Source organism: Cottoperca gobio, chromosome 24 (genome assembly GCF_900634415.1).
Source record: "Cottoperca gobio chromosome 24, fCotGob3.1, whole genome shotgun sequence".
Taxonomy (NCBI): Eukaryota; Metazoa; Chordata; class Actinopteri; order Perciformes; family Bovichtidae; genus Cottoperca; species Cottoperca gobio.
In genome coordinates, this window is record NC_041378.1 from 4,671,455 (window position 1) to 4,687,025 (window position 15,571).

General features: G+C 42.6%; 1 protein-coding gene across 2 annotated transcripts; it reads left to right on the plus strand.

Moving 5' to 3' along the window:
• The first annotated feature begins 4,933 nt into the window (after window positions 1–4,933).
• max (myc associated factor X) lies at window positions 4,934–15,313 on the plus strand. 2 transcript variants are annotated; one of them, XM_029462581.1, is made up of 5 exons: window positions 4,934–5,129; window positions 5,399–5,425; window positions 11,044–11,205; window positions 12,393–12,516; window positions 13,678–15,313. In XM_029462581.1, the coding sequence occupies exons 1-5, from the start codon at window positions 5,094–5,096 to the stop codon at window positions 13,863–13,865; spliced, it is 537 nt and encodes a 178-aa protein (XP_029318441.1). In that variant the 5' UTR covers window positions 4,934–5,093; the 3' UTR covers window positions 13,866–15,313. The 2 variants fall into 2 exon arrangements, with proteins under 2 accessions (XP_029318441.1, XP_029318442.1); XM_029462582.1 differs by lacking the exon at window positions 5,399–5,425.
• The last annotated feature ends 258 nt before the right edge of the window (window positions 15,314–15,571 follow it).

The window sequence follows — 15,571 nt, forward strand, 5'->3', positions numbered from 1 at the left end:
GTTGTTGCACACAGATATACGTGTTTGTATGAGGACAATATTTGTCAGCAATTAGGATCCGGATAATCTGCTTCCAAAAGTCAAAAATCTTTCCAATTCAATTATATCTATTCTTGTTTAATATTCATACGTTTAAAAAAAAAGTTTTCCCCAAAAATACATGTTTCTGCAACAAATCGCTCAAATCCGGCTAATCTGTTACCGACAGATTTTGCTTTCTTTAAACCTCACTCCTTACACCTTACAACCACATCCTCCCTGCTGGCATGCTCGCATGTTGTGTGCAGACACATTAACTTCACAGGATTTCTCATATCTATGTTGCACCCATAAGAAGAAACACACGTATGAAACCACAGAGCTTCACAATGTGTCACTCGACTACAAACTGAGTCCTCGCCTGCTCTGAAGGTGACAATTTCACACCTATTCATGGAGGTCAGTTTGTTCAAAATCGAAGAAATCCCCCCCCCCTCCCCCCCCAAGTGGATTCCCTGCAGGAGGTGTGAAACTGACACATTTGTTTGCAGCTATATTTCATATATTGTGTTGTTACCTGATGGGCCAGAGGTTCCTTTACTCTTCTCTCCTCGTCTCTCTGGAACTGAATCTACCCCTTGTGTGTCAGCTCTCTCTCTTTATGGCCGTCACCATCGACACATGAATGGTTGCACAGAGGTGCCATCTAGTGCAACACAAGACTTGTGCAGCTTGAGCGACACATGAGAGAGCTGAACACATATAACAAATAGAACTTGTCAATTACGTCTTTACGTTTTTAGGAGATCAAAAGGTGTCCTTGTGTTGCAGGACACGATGTTGGAGCTTATTGTTTGTGTCTGTTGAATATATATTGTTTAGCTTTTCGCCAAATGTATGATTTATTTCAGCGTGCTTCTGAGAATTCACCAGTTACATTTGAGATATTTTGTTTCAAATGTTGACTTTGAATAATTCACCTCTCGGGGAAGCTTTGCTGCTAGCGGCCCGAAGAGGATGCAATTTTCAATACACGGCACAATAGAATATGTTATCATGAAACCAACACGCAACAATTTTGCTATTATTGGTGCCGAACCAAAAGAGAGGCTTAAATGCTACTATTTACAGATAGATCCTCTGCTTTTAGTTTAGTAATGATGCACTTAATGTGGCAATTTACTGCCAACAATGGCCTCAGAATGTGTCCAGAGGAGCACATTAATGACACAAATGGATGATTATCGTCAGGCTTTTTGGCGACAGCGTTCTGGCCAGCCATCATATTACCATTCGCCAAGTACAAACTCTGCACATGATCGCAAATGACGTTCAGTTCACAGATTGTTGCTCGAAAGCTCTTGCCAAGGTTCCTGATAGCTTTGAATCATTTGCTGGGCAATTCTGTTATTGCTGACAAGGCTTCAAAAAAAAACAACCCTCGTGCAGTAGAGAATGAGAGAAAACTCCTCGTGTATGTAGCTATGGGACGTATTTATGATTAAAATAAATCCACTAGATCGGAGATTCCCAAACAGAAGTACTTTTTATGACACTTAAGTCAGTGTTGTACTATTATATATGATGTTTCTGGATTAATGTTACTGCTGCATTAATGTGTACGATGCATTTTACTGCTGTAGATGTTTATGGTTGAGCTCATTTGAACTCCTGTTGGGTAGTTTAATCTCCAGTTCATGAACTTATCATATGTTTACTCAATCAGTAACATCAGTGATGCGTGTGAGTGGAACATAGTGTGGGAAGATGTTGCATGCTAAAAGAAAAGAGAAAGCAAAGCAACCAAAGCAGGAGAGCATGGGGGGGAAGCAGCCTGCACCGCCAGATCCCGACCTGCAAGGGGAGGAGAAAACACGGGCGCCACAGGAGGGGACCATCCCTTTAACGTTCGGCCATTAAAAGGATAGTCCGGATTGTTTGAAGTGGGGCTGTATGAGGTACTTATCCATAGTCAGTCTACCTTCAGTAGATGGAGGTCGGTACTTCCCCAAAACTGGGGGCGCGCCGACCGCCATCTACTGTACTGTAACGGCACTTCTAACAATCCGGACTATCCCTTTAAGATTGTAGTTCAAAAACAAGCTTCTGCCCCTGCAAGTAATCGTAAAGCAAACTTGACCAAACCTTCCAAAACTAAACCTAAACTTTGACGACTCCAGGATCTTTAAGTCTAATGTTTAAAGTTTGATTCTATCGGATAACTTGAGCTCCTAGGGGTGCATGAGACGACACATGAAAATGGCAGTTTGGAAAAGAATGCGCCTTCATGTGAGATTGACAGGATGTAGGAGGGGAGCGTTGTGAGGGAGACAGAGATTATCGTCTACTAAAGAGTCCCCACCACATGCAGTAAATCTCTCAAAGGGATCTACTGTATAGTGGAACAACTGCTCCAACTGCATTCTGTTGATGTGCAACCAGGATGAGTCATCGAGAGGTAAAGAGTTAAATATGCAAATAGGTCTGTACCGCAGTGATACAATAAAGGTTTGTCATCCTCCGATGCAACAATGCAATAAAGATTAATTGGAGTAAACTCCCTGTTCCAATAAAACATCACCAGTAGCGCTCTACTAAACAAGTAGCGCTTCACACCTTTAAAACTATATCATAGTAATCACACATTGTAAATGTTGTAATGCAACATCAAACAGACATTTCCTCAAATATCATAAAAATATCAATAAGAAAAAAGCTGCAACGTACACAAGTAAGTATATTTTCTTAGAATACTGTATTACTGTAAATACACTTGGTCACTATAGTCATACAATCCAGAAGGATCTTTGTGACTGCACTTAGTTGCATCAGTTTGTATTTTTTATTCATGACAAGACAACATCAGATATTTGAATCACTCGCCAGTTACATTACTGTAAATGTCCGTGTCTACGTCAGACTGCATGTGTTTTCAAGGGCACAATTAATGTACACAACAGCATCTGAAAGTACATTGTGTTCACCCAAGGGAGAAACTGTTCTACCCTTAATCTGATGGTATATGTGACGGTGCACCCCCCCTACCCTTCCCCTCCCTTTCATAAGTCATGCACCGACAACAATGGAAAGAACAAAAAACATCTCTAATGGTGACTGCGTACTGGGGCCCTTCCAGTGTAGTCTGCAAGATGCTGGAAGGGGACAAAAGGAGGGCAATTTAATGGTTTAACAGGCAGGTCCTATAAAGACATGGGGGGGAGGGGAGGGAGGCTCTGCCTGGACTGATCAGCCTCTCTAGATATAATGAGATCCCAGTGCTTCACATACCTGGATTTTACTACTTTCTTTCCTCCTCCAGCCCGAGCCACAGCTAATCAATGTCTGAGCTCCCCGCAGCCTGAATATTATGAACTGAAATGGTGCTAAAACACTTCATAACTCGGCTCAGGCCTGGGGGGGGAATAGCATTAAGGGTGTGGCAAGTAGCAGGCGGGTGAGAAGAACTCCCGGTTTCTGTGAGCTCTGCATCTTTATCATATTTTTCTGTTACATTACCCATCCCTAGAGGAAATTGAAATGTGATTATAGAGCACAAATATAGCTACGTGCTTTTTCACTGTCACCCATGAAGAAGGAGAGGCCTCACTGCAGCGGATGCATTATTAAAGCCTGGCCTTATTGTGTTGTCATCCTTTACATAGACTATACTGTTACGCACCGTGTTTCTGGGTGACCCCGTTTGGCTCTGCTGCTGCAGGACATACTGTGTAATTGTATAAAATGGGTGATGGGGTGTAACATTGGCAGGAGGACTAGATATTGGAGGTGAGACAGAAAGGGGGTTGATCCAGGCTAGTAGGTGGCGGAAGAGATCACGGTCAGTGCAGGTCTAAAGCCTTGTCTCTGCATGGAGGGCAGGGTGTCGCCCGCAGCTGCTGTGGCCTCTTGACCTGCTGGGGGGAATGGATGAGGCTGCTCCCAGCTTGTTTGTTTTTTTACACATTTACTGATCCACTGTTGCAGCGCAAAATAATCCACAGTGTAAGCTCCTTATCTACAGCACAATTTTGTGAAAAAGGAAGCACCAGAGCAGATTATTTGCAATTTGCACTACATAACACATTTTTCCCCCCCTCCAGTGTTACATGTGTATACAATAATCTTAAAGGTATATGTTGTGGGAAAATTCTGCATTATAATTGCTATATGTCAATTAGTGAACTTTCATTGGTTCATTGTTTGGTCAATGAAACATCAGTAAATAGTAAAACAATACAAATATCCCAGATTGCTTGTTTTGTCTGACCAACAGTCAACAAAACCCAAAGATATTAATTGTACTGTCATAAAAGACAAAGAAGCCTCTACAAAATATTCATTTTTGTGAAACTGGAACCATTTTGACATTTTGCTTGAAGAATAAATCGAATAATAAAACGATGAATCAATTATGAAAAGATTTGCATATTAATTTATGTCGCTGAATGTATCAGTTAATTGACAAATTGTTTCACTTAAAGAACATTTTTTTATACCAATAAAGTTATATGGATTTAGACTGTGAGCAAAAAAAAGAAAAAGTATCAGTAAATAGAGCTGCAGTGTGTGTGCGGGTTTGTGTTTCTTGAGTATATTCTACAATCCACGTGTCTCAGCCATGGCCTTATTTAGCTCCTCATTCAAATATGACTAAAACTACAACTCCCATAATCTTTCAGAAGGGAAAAGACGCTGTGACGTCACAAACCAGCTAAATGACTCCTGGATATTGTAGTTTAACAATAAACATTACTTTCTATTTTAAGAATATTTAAGGAACTATCAAATATTTCCACAGCTCATCGCTGAAACGAATATCTCTTTTTAAATTAGTCTATATTTAAAAATCCTGTAATAATGTTAGTTTTTTATGATACACGGAAAAACTGCCAGAGCAACTACATTTCCCACACGCCCCCGGGATGTTGCGCATGCGCGCTGCTCAGTGGTAGCAGTGTGTAGTCACGTGGAGAAAGTAGAGTCTAACCTCGGCTCTGTCCAAACAGAACGTGAGCGTTTAGCAGTCTGTCTGTCTGAGCGCCGCTCGGTGCTAAACTGATTCATGTTGTTTTTTTAGCCACCCGTCCCTTTAAACTAGACTATTTTATCGAAGAATGAGTGATAACGATGATATCGAAGTCGATAGTGATGTGAGTATGACCACTTTTTAGCTTTTTACGGATGTTATTTTGACGATTTAGCTAAACTAGCACCTCAGCTAGCGTTAGCCTGCTAGCTTGTCTTGATAAGTATGTTTTATTTGTCGGGATTCTTGTTAAGTGATACGCAAACACTAGCCTTTCTTGCTTCAGAGCATTATAAACCTGCTAATTTTTACGTTGTAGTGACTTCAGCGCAACAGTAGGATTTGCTCAACAATTATGGCTACAATTGTACTTTTTGTTCTGTTTCCTTGCAGGAAGACTCACCGAGATATCACTGTGTGGTGCGTAATGCTGGGGGGGGATTGTGTCCAATGTCGAGAAATGTTTCACTGCTGTTGCAAAGTTGATTTATCCATCACACTCTGCCTATTTTTTTTTTTGTATTTATATCGATTGGTAAGGCAATACGGTGGAGGTTGATATAGCTCGAAAGATAATGAGAAAGCACTGCTTTTAAGGCTTTTAAATAAAAATGTATGTACGGCCATTTACCGTCATGTGTACTGTAGCATTGAACTATAGTGGATTTATATTAGTGCAGCGATTGTTCCTAGGCATCAGTGCATTGCAGGGTATCCCCCATCATGTGTGTGCGCGGCCATAGGGAGACGGTGACACGACATCTATATATAGACCAAATCTTTATCCCGCTACAAAGGCTTATTTGTTGTATGTTGTCCCCCCCCCCCCCGGTTAATACAAAGATTTCTGCTCGATGGCAGCCGGTTAGTCGGCCCGAGTCGTTTTCCCCGGCGGTTTACCTCACACCACGGGGGTTCCGCTCGTGATCAGGTTTTTGCAAACCGCACATCTAGGTCATCTCAGTAAAGAGAGACTAGTTTGCATTTGTGCTGCATCTACAATGATGCAGAAGAGAAGGTGTTAGAAAGGGGGCTTGTTGCATGTGTCTGCACGAGCCGCGCCTGCTGCATCTCGGACAAGCCTTGATGTCAGGAAGGGGGTGCTGCGGGATGTTGTCCTGTGTTGCAGCCAGTGATTAGAGCCATCTTCTCTCTACAGGCCACTAAAGGGCTGGCAGCCTAAATTAATGACGTATAGCTGCATCGGATACGGCGAGAAAAACACCCTCTGCACGACTCTGTTGATGCACAGGCTGCACAACACGACGGCAGATAACCAGAATGTAAATGTCGAAAGGAAACATAACATTTTAGAATATGCATTTGTTATTTTTAAGACGAAAGTAATCTTTTTCTTCTTCTTCTGGTGCCCTCCAAAAGACCTCAGGCCGTCTTCTCTTTTATCATGTTTACTTTCCCGAGAAAGTCAAACCTGATTTCAGCTCACTTAGTGTTATTTAATTTGATTACCAAAGCTATAAGCATAAAATATGTATGTCCCGATGGCTGTTTGTGTCCCTCATAGTCAGACATTTGCTTTCATCTCTGCATGTGTTGTCTTGAATGCATGAGAATGAAGCGTGTTGAGACACTGTCAAATATATAAGTTATAAATGAAATTGGTTGGGTTTAGATATAACAACACGCATCATTCAGCCCTGCGTTCAAGCATAGAAATAAAATCTATAAGCTCAAATGGTTGGGACAGTGTAGCAGGCACTGAATGTTTCCAAAGTCTAGTCACAAAGTGAAATGGGTAGTGAGCATCATTGATTTATGTGAAATGTTAGACTGGGATATAAAGCCAAAACCGTAAGTTGATTGACTGACTGAAAACGGCAACAATTTAGTCAGGCGATTAAGTGATTTTTAAACAAAACGAGGGCCAAACGATTTGGAAAACATATTTACGTGTGATTTATTTATAGCTGATAGCGATATAAGTCACATGATATTGGAGAGAACGATAAAAACTCCCACGTTTAGATTCTCAAATGTGAGGTTTGGTATTATTGTAAGAAATCTGAGAACTTATTATGGACAGAAAATAGTGTAAAATGTTAATTCCAGACTCTCAAACTCCAAGCTGATGTCTTTAAGTCAGTACCATAACTTCAAGATATTCAGTTTAATATGATACGACAGAGGAAAAGCAGGAAGTCTACATACTTGAGGCTAAAAACAGCACTTTCTGCAATGTTTGCATGAATAATAACTTTAACTGTTAACCGTTTATCAAAAATAATCGCTTTATTATATCGACTTGTCGACTAATCGATGCAGCTCTATTGGAGTTTCCACCCTTATTAGTGGAAGGAGGTTTTCTACGTTCTCCACCACCCCGACAGAAGTGTAGGCTTTCATGCCGAGAACGTGAGATGGCCATCCGTAGCCGGAAAGCGTCACGCAATCCGCTCTCCTCCTCGGCACCTGGAGCCTTTATGTAACGTGTCATGGTCAGGTATGAATAGACTGGAGGGAGCCGCTCAGCTGGCGTGTTCCCTTCAGCCGCCAGCGAAAGGTATCAGCTTCATGATGAACTGATAATGGTTGCACTTAGGTCATTTGACACCTGTTTTTCATGGTGCCTGATGTGTTTTAACATCTCAGATAGCTTATGATCCCATCGTGTAGCCGAGCAGGCACCAACATGTGAGTACAGTTAGCTGTATTTATAACGGTCGTTTGATATCGGCGAAGCTTTTCAACAGGATATTAGTTCCTGTGATTTATATGACGTGTAGCTCAGTTTGTGTTTTCATCACCAAATGAGATGCTCGTAATGATCTCATGCAATACAATGCTACACCAGTCAAAGGCAGTCAAATTGTACCGAATTTCAGGAAGTTAGGTTTGGCGAAATAACAATATGCACCAGGAGACACGGTCGCCGCCTCTCTAACTTCTCGGGGTGCGTTAGACCGTCGTCCACAATATTATTTATGGCTACACATGATATGTTTTATCAATGTGACGACGTACCTGTTGTTATTCATCAAGTATTTCACATGCTCAGACAACCCTAACCCAACAGAATATATACAAACACCAGGATCAAAGGTTTGGATCGTATCACCCGATTTGTTTTCGCGGAGGTGGAAGTCCGCCCAGATGATCCTGATGCATCTCGTCTTGTGATCTCTTTAGTCATTGATGACGGCCCAAACAACAGTCGCACCTATTTAATAAGTGTCATTGACTGAGTTAAACAGAAGCTCTGCGCTCTTACCTAAACCTTATTGTTAAATGTCTCCAGAGGTGGCGAGAAAAGTTGAATTCAGTAAAAATGTCGCTTCATCTTCGTTGGATCATTTCATTCAAGATTATTTCGGGGATTTCTCCCAGAGAAGCTTAAAAGTAGTCCATTACCAGAGGGTTCACATTAAATCAGCCGGGGCACTTGATGTCCATAATTACCAAGTAATTGTATATGGAGCAGCTCCAGAGAGAAGTGCTTAAATACATTTCTGGATCTTAAGTACCTTCAAGGATTAATGATATATATGGTACCTTAAGTCTTAGTTTCTCACTTGCCTCTAAAGTCTTTAGTGGGAATTGTTACCAAATGCGCTCACCGCCACTTCATTTCTTTTAACATTTAATGCAAAATATACAAAAATGAATGAAGATTTGGATCTGAAGTTGGCGTATAAAATGAAAGCGCGACTTATCTTTACAATCGGAGCAAAGTCTGAAGTGTATTCTGTGTTATATTATAATGTGCTTAAACGCAGGAACTCAGCCACGTGTACTTTCGATTCACTTAAACCGTGCGTAACACAATGGCTGCCAGACTTGTAATTGCCATCGATACCAGTCATGTGTTTGTTTGTGGCACGGTTAGTGGAGGGAGTGGAGTCCCGCCTCTGTCTGTGTCTGTCTGTGTGTGTGTGTGTGTGTGTGTGTGTGTGGGGCCCTTGTGGATTTGTCTCTCTGGATGCGTTTGCTGCTCTTGTGCAACAGGCCGCAGGAGCAGCTGTCACCATGCAGTGAATTTTGATGAACTGGTTTTTATTACGGTTATAGTTTAGTTTGCGTGGCGTTTAGTCTGATTGTTAACCTTTTAGGGCTTCTTGTTTTCTAGCAGCTGTTGGTAAATGAGTCACACGTCGTCCCTCCCAAACAACACGAGACACCCTGAAGGCTTGTCTTAACCTGCGTGTGTTTGTCTCACTTGTGGCCACTTTGGTTTTTGTTGTGATCATCAGACAAAGGGAGTCAGACGATTTACAGGACGGGTCACGTGACTTCTACCTCGTCTGCCCGAGGCAGCGTCGTGACCACAGCGTCGTGCTGTTTCATTGCTAGTATTTAAATCGGGCCTCGCTATGTTGGAAGTGTATGAAGCGAGATGATCACTTCTGATTGGGTGTTGGACTTAATGTCTCAGCCTGGTGACAGCGTGGATTAGGACAGAATCAGATGTGATTGGATGCTGTGATGGTTTGGCCTAAAAACAGGTCGAACTACAGGCAGCAAACTGATCTCCTGCCTGCCTCTGGCCATGTGATTATGGCAGCCATCTTGTGCCTTTACAGCCTCATTAGAATACAAATGTGTAGCCTGTTAGATGCTGTTGTATTAACCACTGCGTGTTAATTGAGGATTAGTCCTCTCATTTAACTTTGCAAAAGACACGAGAGATGCGGTTCAACCTCATGAAATGATCTGCTATGAAATTCCTTTTTTAGAAAAAGCAATTTTATTGCTTAGAATAATATAAACGGTCAAAACTAAACCCGTTGAGTGCATTCTGGGTTTTAAAGAAAACCATTTGTGAAATGCCAAAACAAACATAATAATAATAATAATAATAATTGTATGTTTTATGAGCTACTCCTGTAAAAGGTGCTGGGATTAAATGAGACTTTGACGCAAAGAATTTGCATTTCTCGCGGAATCGTTTCAGCCGTACTCCAAAAGTACCTCCACGGGTTTCCGTTCCACGCGGCCTTTGTGCCGTTTAACTCGAGCGGTTTAATCCTCATCCAGGATCTGATGTCCGCCCACCTCTCGCCCCATCTCAATGACTTTCTTCACTTTGGGCCCCGTCATGAATTTGAACGGCCACTCCTCTGTGCTCCTGCAGAGAGGGAGGGACAGCAATGCTGTGAGAGAGGGGGGGGGGGGGGGGCTTGGGTTACACTGGAGGGAGGGGGGGGGGGATGGAGGCTCAGGAGGGGGTCAGAAGACAAAAAGGTCACAGAATGCAGGAAATTGATGGAAATGTTTCCTTAATGTTTTTGGCGGCCTTTTTACAACGAGGCTACGGCTGGTCATCGGTGTCGGAGCCGTTATTCATTCATTATTCAAACTTGCGGTCTTATGGGAATAAAACATTCGTTTGCCAGCTCGTCTTTGTGAATTCTGCTGCTGCAAACAATCCAGTTTGTATATTAGTTCAACATTTTAACCAGAATATACAAATATTTACTGCAAGATATCCTTTTTGTTGTGTAGCTCCCACGATCTTCACCAAGTAAAATCATCACGATCAGATACAAACACAAGAACGCATGTTAATGTTTGTTTAAGTAAAATATATTCTGCAACCAAGAATGAGCTTTTTTAAGTGATGAATTGCCAAAAATCAGGGTGAAATTATTCCATTAATTGATGGATAGAAATGCCAATCGTCTTATGTGATGGTAAACTGAATAATTTTGGGTTTTGCTCTGACAAAACCAGCAATTCTGAAAATGTCAAACATTTCCCCGTGTTTTGCTACAGATGAAGCAATTCATTGAGAAAATAATCGGCAGATTAATGAAAACGATTGTTAGTTGGAGTCCTGATGTCATCTCGTTGATGTTGGGTTCTTTCATTGTTGTTCACATCTTGTACGATACATAGAAAGGACATTTAAATATGTATACTGTTGTGGTTTAAATGATAATTGCTCCACTGCATAAAAACAATGGAGTTGTTGTTGTAAAGGCAGCAGAGCCGTTTGTGTAGGTCGACCAGGGACTCCCGCTGTCCTCCGCCCAAACTGCTCTGCTGCCAAGCTAAAGGCCTTGTGACTCTTCTCATTGCAGGCAGACAAACGTGCACACCACAATGCGCTGGAGCGCAAACGTAGGGACCACATCAAAGACAGCTTTCACAGCCTCCGGGACTCTGTACCCGCCCTGCAGGGAGAAAAGGTTGGTAAAGCTCAGCCTGCAAGTCCTCCAGGCACACGATGTTCAGGCTCCCATGTAAGATATATTTCTACTTTTTACTTTTTGAAAGGAGAATGTTGTGTGCACCTTGCTGTGATAGTAAGGAATGCATTTCTGTCATGATTTAATGTGCATGTTTCCTTTATGTACAGGGGATGCAGAAGTCTTAACTTTGTTAGTGTGTGTGTGTGTGTGTGTGTGTGTGGAGAAGATGGTTGAAGGGTCTGCGAGCAGGGCAGATGGTGGACGAGTGCAGATTGGCAGTGATGCAGTCTAAATACTTGGCCCAGCGTCAGGAAGTTATTATGAGGACATTTTGTTGCTCTCTTCCTGTTTTGACTCTGACATTGAGAGCTGGTTCAGTAACTTTGGGCACAGAGTGTAATTTCCCCCTAAAAGACCAGTTCATAAATCACACAGCGTGAAAGGCGGCGGGGGGGGGGGGGGCTTATGAGATGATGGGAGGGATGTTTGCTGATCATTTGTAAGAAGTGTTAAGTTACAGCTGCCTCCACACTCGACCCCCACCTCTCTCCCTCGACCCTTCTGCTATTAAAACTCTGTTTCAGGGCCAGCATGCAGAGGCAACCGGATATGAAGAGGTTATTAGGGCTGGGTACAAAACCTCAACACTTTACTTTACAGATGATAAATGTCTGCAGGACTGGAGCTGGATTTGAATATCTGGTCAGACTTCTAATCGTGTCTCCTTTCTTTTAAGGCGGCTCCTGGTTTAAATCCAATTTAACACCATTTTTCTTTCAGGAAAAGTTTTTGTTTCCGCTGCGGTGGTTCACCGATGTAACTGAAGTTTCTACATTGTATTCACATTACTATTGAAATGTAATGAGTGTAAATGATGCCCACTGACACAACGGGAGCTCTGTAGCAAAGCAGCATTCATTCGAGATGGAGCAAATGTTTGTTAAATATCTTTTGCTTAAAAAAAACTTAAAGCTGATTTGCTGAAACGGACTGCAGCAGAACGTTTAAACACCGTGACGGTAATGTGTCGGCGTTGTGACCTCGCCTGGGGATGTCAGACGGACGTGCTGGAGGCTTTTGAGAGGTCACGAGGAGGCACGCTGTACAAAAACACAGCGCGTCCTAGATTTCTTCTGCAGTATTATGATAGGAGCATGTGTTTGTGTCAGAATCAACCGTCTGTATTGAGTCATTGCTTCAATTTCTGCATGTGTCACTAACAGTAGTCTACCAAACAGGCGTCCCGTGCTCAAATCCTAGACAAAGCGACAGAGTACATCCAGTACATGAGGCGAAAAAATCACACGCACCAGCAGGACATCGACGACCTGAAGAGGCAGAACGCACTGCTGGAGCAGCAAGGTAACAAAGCTCCCCTTCCTGTCACTTTGATCTTCAGGCCGCAGATACTCGACATGACGGCACAAGTTTTCAGAACTTAACTTGGAGAGGGAGAACATCGATGCTAGTTTGGGATAGGTGTGAGGATGTAGTACCAGCTGGGGCGCCCATGAACTCCTCACAAAGTTCATTGAGTTTCAGCAGTGAGTGCAGAGCAAGAAGGGTTCGGGTGACGCTTTACTGCCATGTTTGTTTTGGGCGACGCAGTGATGAAAGAATGTGAGCGAATAGTTTGAGAAAACGTCTCAATCTCAACATCAAAGTGTTTGTGCCACCAAAACATCAGACGATCAAAAGGTTCAGCCCCCCCCCCCCCCTCCTGGGTGGAGTTTCTCTTACATGTTGTCTTTCATGGACCGTGTGTGTGTGTGTGTCATCTTTCAATGGTGAGTCTCAATAGCCTCATATTTGTAGTGCTTATGACTGTATGCTCAAGGGCCTCATTGTTGTGACGAGTCATAATAATAGAACATTTAAGAAACACATAATTGACTGCTGACTCCTCTTAACGGGCCGCGAGGGATCAACAGCTGCTTCAGTAGCAAAATACGTTAAACAAGTCTTCCCTGCTGAACGCCATATTTTAGTATCTGCATAGTTAGAAACTTGCTTGTTGTCCATAACCTAACTCTGAGCCTTGTTGTTTAAACACATGGTTATTTTGTTAGTATTGAACTACAATCTCTGGCGGAGCAGTGAAGCCTATGAGGAAGTGCTAAAGTCTGCAGTTCATCGAATGTCCACTTAGTTTGTTTTTCACTAAAGAAAGATGGGTGTCCGCCCTGTGATGCAATCCACATATTACTTTCTTGTGTCCAAGTGATGACAGTTTGTTTTTGTGCCATTTTAAAGGTTTTAAGTATATTTCGATTATCGGGATATTGTGACTCGGGGCCGGGGTGATCCTGACATGAAATATTCATATCGTCCCATCCCTGCAGGACAACGTATTAATGATGTTATATTTATAATAAATAATTGGATTTTATTCTATCTTACTGTGTACCCAGCATGATTTCTTTTGTTCTTCACTGAATATCATTTTGAAATCCTGCTGTTTATCTTCGTGTGTGTGTGTGTGTGTGTGTGTGTGTGTGTGTGTGTGTGTGTGTGTGCGTGCAGTGCGTGCTCTGGAGAAGGTGAAGGGCTCCGCACAGCTCCAGGCCAGCTACTCGTCGTCTGACAGCAGCCTGTACACCAACCCCAAAGGCAGCGCCGTGTCGGCGTTCGACGGAGGCTCTGACTCCAGCTCCGAGTCGGAGGCCGAGGAGCCGCCCAACAGGAAGAAGCTGCGCGTGGAGGCCAGCTAGAGAGCGGAGCGGCTCAAACCTGGCCGCGGTGGAGGTGGCGGGGCACCAGAGGAGGGCAAGAGGAAATGCAGCCTTCAAAGCTCTTGAGGCTCGTTGACCCCTCCCCCCCCCCCCCCTTCTTGCCAACAAGAAGCCCCCCCTCACCGTCCTTCTCGTTTTCTCTCCTCCTGTGGGTGGGCTCGCACTGGAGACTCGTGACCCCGCTAACCTTCTCTCGCCGCCGCCGCAATTATCTCGCTTTCCACCCAATCTCTAAGAACAGGAGTGAGGAAGTCAGCAGGGTGGAAGATGACCGCTTCAATCCATGTAGAGAGCATCAGGTTTTTTCCCCTCCCCTCCCCATCCCTCTGTTTTCTTTGGTTCTCCCTCATTGCTATTTCCCCCCCCCCCCAGCAACATCTACAATCCAAAACCCAAAAAGAGGCAGCTTGGCTACTTAAGGACATGATGCTTTTTTGTACCCTTAATAAAGCTCCTCTCCTCCCCGGGTTGTTTTTTTGGGGGTGGTTGAAGGGCGCACCTGGCGTACTCCAAGCACTGCTATATTATATTTTTTCGTTTTTATTTTGTTCTTGATTTAAAAAAATAAATAAAAATAAAAGTACAAAAAAAAAACCTGCGTAGAGTTGACAAACACACACCTAGATAAATCGTCCCGGAGAAGTTTCCCTTTTTAAAAAGACAAAAAACAAAACATTTGTAGCTTATTTTGTTTTCCACTAAAGAATGTGACGACGCTTTGAATCGAACGTAAAAGTGATACCCACCTCAGGCCCACTGGATCGCAGATGTTTTCTGCCCGACACGTAAAAACACAAGATTAAAAAACAAAAAAGAAAGAAAAATCATGACTCCTTTGTTAAAATCGATGTTTTGAAGGAGTATATTCCTAAACTTGTATCGTATTTTGTCCTTTAGCTTGAAGTAGTGAATGACTTTAGGTGGCTGAATACGTTAGGCATCTCGTTTTATATATTATAAAAAGCATTGACTGGATGTTTTCAAGTTCTAAAGTATGTTATGCATTTTGTAGTAATCTCACGAGTCATGGGGGAAAATGCCAATTTGTCACATGTAGTTTTCCTTAAGGGTATGAAATAGGTATTGAATGTCAAAAGGTAGCTCCCGTCTTTTGCAGTACAAGGAAGCGAAAACATTTCCCTGTCGATGTGTTCGATGTGATGCTTTACACAGTAAAAATCAATGTTGCTGAATTCCCCCCCCCCAAGGAAAAAAAGAAAGCATTTTGCGTGTCTAGGAAACGTGTGTGTGTATATGGTTTCCATTTTATTTCCATTTAGGAGGATATAATTAGTGTAATAGGTCTTTGTTTGTCCGATTCCATTCCATGGAAATTACAAGTATGTTGTACATACTGCCAACAATTGTCTTGCAAGTTGAGGCCTACCTTTACTATGAGACTATAAAATAAACTATTTTATCCTTTATCTCGCTCCCTGTGGTTCTTCAGCTGACTGAGGGCATAATGTCCTTTTATGTCTCGTTATGTCTCGTTGAACTGTCGGGAGGGAAAACACTGAGCCTGCTGATTAGTATCTGTTTGTTTAGGGATTCTTGTTGGTATGTCCTGCTTTCAGCCACGAACACATCCTTTAGAAAGAATGCTGAGAAGTTAAAAATGTTTTATGTTCTGCAGGCTTGATTTTAAATTGAGCTGTTTTTATTTATTTAACCCATCGGGTGCT

Bases quoted from the DNA above. Each gene is read 5' to 3' on its own strand.
- max (XM_029462581.1), top strand. From the start codon at position 5,094: ATGAGTGATAACGATGATATCGAAGTCGATAGTGAT. The intron at 5,130-5,398 runs GTGAGTATGACC...GTTTCCTTGCAG, and splicing joins ATATCGAAGTCGATAGTGAT to GAAGACTCACCGAGATATCA. The intron at 11,206-12,392 runs GTAAGATATATT...TCTACCAAACAG, and splicing joins CACGATGTTCAGGCTCCCAT to GCGTCCCGTGCTCAAATCCT.